This window comes from Chiloscyllium plagiosum, chromosome 5 (genome assembly GCF_004010195.1).
Source record: "Chiloscyllium plagiosum isolate BGI_BamShark_2017 chromosome 5, ASM401019v2, whole genome shotgun sequence".
In the NCBI taxonomy this organism is placed as follows: Eukaryota; Metazoa; Chordata; class Chondrichthyes; order Orectolobiformes; family Hemiscylliidae; genus Chiloscyllium; species Chiloscyllium plagiosum.
Genome location: NC_057714.1, coordinates 85,321,428 through 85,327,427, shown reverse-complemented (window position 1 = coordinate 85,327,427; position 6,000 = coordinate 85,321,428). Strand labels below are relative to the sequence as shown.

At 37.7% G+C, this 6,000-nt stretch overlaps 1 protein-coding gene across 6 annotated transcripts in view; it reads left to right on the top strand.

The window, feature by feature from the left end:
* acbd5a (acyl-CoA binding domain containing 5a) overlaps positions 1 to 6,000 on the top strand; it is an 80,312-nt gene that overhangs the window by 63,008 nt on the left and 11,304 nt on the right. For 5 of the 6 annotated variants that reach the window (XM_043690533.1, XM_043690529.1, XM_043690531.1 and 2 more), the window contains one exon: positions 5,602 to 5,835. In XM_043690533.1, coding sequence (XP_043546468.1) covers positions 5,602 to 5,835 — 234 coding nt within the window. The remainder of the gene's footprint in view (positions 1 to 5,601; positions 5,836 to 6,000) is intronic. The other variant, XM_043690530.1, reaches the window with a different exon arrangement.

Here is a 6,000-nt window from a genome sequence, read left to right as displayed (position 1 = left end):
CTTCTATATCATTAACATATATTGTAAAAAGCTGCGGTACCCCACTGGTCACTGCCTGCCATTCCGAAATGGAGCCCTTTATCACTGCCCTTTGTTTCCTATCAGCCAACCAATTTTCAATCCAATCTAGTACTTTGCCCCCAATACCATGCGCCCTAATTTTACTCAATAACCTCCTGTGTGGGACTTTATCAAAGCTTTCTGAAAGCCCAGGTACACTACATCTACTGGATCTCCCTCGTCCATCTTCAGAGTTACATCCTCAAAAAATTCCAGAAGATTAGTCAAGCATGATTTCCCCTTCATAAATCCATGCTGACTCTGTCCTATCCTGTTACTACTTTCCAGATGTGCAGTAATTTCATCCTTTATAATAGACTCCAGCATCTTTCCCACCACTGAGGTCAGACTAACTGGTCTATAATTTCCTGCTTTCTCTCTCCCACCTTTCTTAAAAAGTGGTATAACATTAGCCACCCTCCAATCCTCAGGAACCGACCTCGAATCTATCGAACTCTGGTGAGGTCGAGGATTAAGCAGAGGTGAATTTACATAATCCAAAACAATTGTTAGCTCGGTCCATTATATCTGGAAATTTGACAATACCCATGCTAATATATTATTTAACACAGTGTTGTTGGCTTAAACGGCAGGATAGCTGACTACTGTTGGTAGTATCTATTGTTTTGCTAGCATTCCTCTAAAGAAAATTCATAATGCATATATTTCTCATTTCAACTAACTATGGAGTTTGATATTCAAGCTGATTTGAGATGTTGGTAATCTAAGAACAGTGGTAGAATGACTTAAACATCAAGAAAATATAATTACCAATAATAATTAAATTTAACATTATTTGATGTTGCATTGTACACCAAAAATATGAAACAAAAACCATGTTGTTCCACTGTCCCTCAAAATAAAACAAAGTTCAAGGACTTCGTTTCTGAATACTACCACAAATCTTTTTGCATACGTATTGACCCATTTGAGATATTCGTATCCATATGTGCAGGAGATACTCCTCAGAAATGCAAGCACAGTTGTCAGAAAAATTGTTCAGTGATTGGCAGATGGTAGACTGTTTTCACGCTTTGTGGTTTGAGCTTTTGACCTAATTGCTTTAAAAATATTGAAATGTATCCTGACTGGTTAATATTAGACAGTAAATTAATTTCACTATAATAGTCTGAAAGATTATTGATGCACAGTTTTGCAAGCTTCTGTACTATTAATTTGTGACATAAACATACAATTTGTTCATCTGTTTAAAACATTTGAAAGTTATAAATCCAAGGTCAATTCACCAAAACAAATGGAAAGTCTGTATATTTACTCCAGAGTTTTCAACATATTCTGTTTATGTTGTATTTGATTTAAATTTTTAAACTAATAACATTTGATACTATTTTTATTCTATCTTCATTGTTAGTACGTCAGGCTGTTCGTGATAAAGATCTTTCACTTGAAATAACTGCATTATGCATATATAAGCTTGAATAGCAATATTATGTCAGTGGATATCTTAAATAGACCTCAAATCGAATACAAAATGGCTGAAGAAGAGGGAAGCAGTTGGAAAACTATGTTGGGCTGGTGCTTTCTATGTAAGTTGACCTCCGGATCCTTGTTTTTCTGATTTAATGCTCTTGATTGATCTGATTTGGTCAGATTTATAGCTGGTTGTTAACTTCAGTACATCTGATGAGACTGTCAAAGAGTTACAAAAAACCCTTGGTAATACATGCAATGGTAGATATAACTCAGTATAGGTAATTACACAGTACTGTACTTTGGAATTGGAAAAGGTTAGATAATATAATTGAATTAAGTTAAATCAGAAAAAGGCTGAATGGTTTGATATGGCCTATATAAATTAAGTTATTACGGAGTTGGCAAGTAGTAAGATTGTGGATCAGTGGTGCTGGAAGAGCACAGCAGTTCAGGCAGCATCCAATGAGCAGCGAAATCGATGTTTCGGGCGAAAGCCCTTCATCAGGAATAAAGGCAGTGAGCCTGAAGCGTGGAGAGATAAGCTAGGGGAGGGTGGGGGTGGGGAGAGAGTAGCATAGAGTACAATGGGTGAGTGGGGGAGGAGATGAAGGTGATAGGTCAGGGAGGAGAGGGTGGAGTGGATAGGTGGAAAAGGAGCTAGGCAGGTCGGACAAGTTCGGACAAGTCATGGGGACAGTGCTGAGCTGTTTGCCAAAACAGCCAACTGAGGCCATTTTTCTGAAGTTGTACAGTGGTCTAGCCAGGCTGAACCTTCAATAGTGTGCTCACTGACAGTCACAAGGATACAAGGGGATATCCGAGCTCTGGAAATGGACCAGAGACTAGCCAAAACATGAATTTTGGAGGGCTTGGTTGAGTAGAGAAATGGCTCGAAAACTATTTGGCTCCTGAGATATGAGAGGAATGAGGACAAGAAATATAATTGAAGATTCTTTGCAACATGGAAAGTTAAATAATAATGTTAGGACCAAGCGACAACCTGTGTAAGGAAATGAAAAGAATTACAAATACCTGTAATATACTTTTAGGGAAATAGCCAAGGAAGAATTTTGGAATCATTCAAGTGTTTGTTATTATGATTGAAGACATGATAGTGTTCTTGGTGAAGCAACTGTTAGTTTTATCTTGATTTTATGTTTTACCAGAATTTGTTCTGGGTATGTTTTTTTTGGATTTTTACCACCCAGCAATGAAGATGAATGGAGATAATGTGTTTTACTCCATTGGGTTGTTCGTCTTGTTGTGACTGTGAAATGCAGAATGTGCTGATAATGAAGCACCACGATTCACCAATAACACCATTGATGTAACTATGTTAATTCAATTAACAAAATGGATAAGTGCATCTCATGTAACTGTCTAAAATGAAAGAAATGCCCACTAGGTTTCATTTATGTACAAAACACTCTTAAAGCAACTGGTTAACACCTAAGCTATCATCCAGAAACTTAAAAAAAAGACTAACTATTAGACTATATATGGTTAATCACTACAAAGACAACACATGCATGACACACACGATACATACACACATGCAACACAAAAAGCCACATCCCCTGCAAATATTATGAACTTTCTAAAATAAAAACAACCCCTGTGAACCATGGGTCTGGAAATAAAGGATTAAATGGGATGAATTATCTCTACAGGCTGACACCTGTAAATTGATGGTGGGTATCCAGTCTGATTGTAAATAACTTGGCTTCAAATCTTTGGCGATTGAGCCCAGTCCAGCTCTTGGGTTTTACCAGGTAGATAGAAATACTGATATTTGGACGCTCCATCAGATTTCCAGAGACTGCTACAGGCAAACAGTATTTCGAGAGAGAAGTTTGTGGTTTCTGGGATGCCTTCATTACTCTGACTCCTGGGAACAAAGTTCCAGTGCAGAAAGTGTTGCTAAGCAATAAACTCCATCAATCCCAGTAATTTGAGGCAATAAGCCCCATCTTTTATCTCCTTGAAAGCTTTGCTTAGCTCTTTCTTCAGAATAACTTGATTTCCCGTGAGCAACAAGTAAACTGCTGCACATGTTAAATTGTTGGCTTAATTTCCAAGATATCACCTTTTTTCAATGCTCCGACTGTCCAATTAGTTCAAATATATCAATTTTTCTTGTTAGTCTTTGAATATAGATATTTGTCTAACAGTTGGTATTAAATAAATTTGAAAAGCTAATGAATGAATTTTCATCAAGACTTGGTACACAATTAGGGCATGTCCAACCAAAGAATTGATTTAGTTTTGGGTGACAATCCATTACAGATTGATTATTTTTCTGGAATGTTGTGGAGTGTTTGATTTAGAATGTAATTGATTTGGTTTAACATGTGGATTGTCTCAGGAACTATTGTGAAATTTGTCACAACCGTCACAATGTGAACAGAGTTTTCAGCACAGGTTATTGGATATAGATTAGGCTGAAGCATCTTCAGTGTGATGGATGTGTAAAAGTTCTTTGAACTTTGAGACTGCAAAAGTTCAACCAGGTAGGAAAAGCCTCAAGGTACATTTATACAATTGTCATAACATTTGCACAGTGCATAACATAAGTCTGCACAGTACTTATGTAGCAGTTCCAAACTTTACTTCAAATATTATGATTTAAATGAGAGGCCTTTTCCAATAGTGCATTTTATAATGTTATGACTGCTCCCTCTTAAGGAAATTTAGTTACTTCTCTGAAGATGTAGAAATGGATTTATTGAAACATCATGACCTAGATTTTCAGATGGTCACTTTGTTTCTGAAGAGTGGATTAAAGTTCTGCATAGTAACCCTGTGACATCTCCATAGCAGGCTTCAAAAGAATTATTTGGGAAATTAAATATCTGGATTTTTTTTTTCTGGTTGGAACTCTGAGAGCATGCATTTAAGTCTGAATATTCTGCTGGAGTTAAATAAACATTTAGTTATAAAAGGTTAAACTCTTAAAAATATCAAGTCTAACTTCGGAGTAACTATTGAACTGCTATGTCAACTTATCTCCCACGTTCCCAACTATATGTTCCCAAGAAGCCAACTCTACACCCTCTCTCAACCCAGAACACTATGCCTCTGCAACCAAACACTGACATTCCGGACCCAACACACCCTTCCCCTCTATGCCCAGGAACCATGAACACCCCTTAGGACTGAACATCCCTGCCCTGCCACCAGACCTAACAATGACCCGTCCTTGGAGCTACTTCACCTGCTGCCAGAACCTACCAAGCTACCCATCCTTAACTTATCCTGTACCTTTTCCTACCCCTGCTTGACATCTCAACCCTACCACTGACCACCGCCCCTACTCTATATCGACCCCACCCCTCACTTCAGATCAAGCTACCCCTAATTTGGACCACTTCCACCCAATTACCTCCTGAACTCCACTGGACCTGATATAATGCCCCCCACTCTGCCAGTCAATAAGATCATCGGATGGAAAATGTCAAACTGTAGAAAAATTAAGCACAGCAAAGTGATTTATCTATCATTTCTGCGTTGGCTGAATAAACCAGCTGCCCATTCTCATCACACTTCGCAGCACCTGGCCCATAGCCTTGCAGGTTGCAGCGATTTTTGTTTTTTGGGACCCAGAATCTATTTGAATGAGTTGACCACATTAGATCACATTTGAAATATTGGTTTGTCTTTGATTTCAACTGTCTTAACTCCTACTTTTCTGCTCGATCCCCATGTCTTTGATTTCCCTTAAAGCCCAGTAAAATTTACTGTTCATGTCCGTGATTGCTTTGTTCATTTCAATCTGGTGTTTATTCAGTTACTACAAAGCTGACAGTAAAGCAATAAATTTTTAACTTTCAAACTTTCAAGTTTGCTAGTTTTTCTTTTATCACAAAACTTTTGTTGTGCCATATTTGAATTATACTAGTAGTTTCTTTTTAACACAGCATCAGACAGGATATTGTTGCTCTCGCAAATCCCTCATAGCTTTAGCTTTTTGTGGAATTATTGCTGTGGGGAAGTAGCACATAATCTGGAGCTGTTATCTGCTTTTAACTGTATTTTATGTTGAAAGAAATGCTTTTTTTTCCATTAATTTGAATAAGTATTGACCTGTTCTCATGTGTTTTCTTCCAGAAGAAGATGAAATATTGAAACTGAACGGCATAACCCAGAAACCGGCAGATGTGAAATTGGAAGATGTGAAACCAGGATGCCAACTTTCCCAGGACACTATTGGTGAGGTAGAAAATCCCTGTGCTGTCAGTGATGGACCAAACCCTATGTCAGTACTGAATGCAGAGGACCAGGAGGAGGAAAACAAAGCAAAGGCTCAAACCATACAGCCACCTGATATCAACAGCAAAATTGGTATGACTTGTAATAACTACAGTCTCAAGAACATTCTGAAACTCTGATTTAAAAGCTTCCATGGAATAATATCTATATCTGCAACCTTTTTTCATTTCATTAACCACTCATTTGTCTTACTGTTTGCCATTTACCCCAGTTTATCGTGAAATTGACAGAAAATAT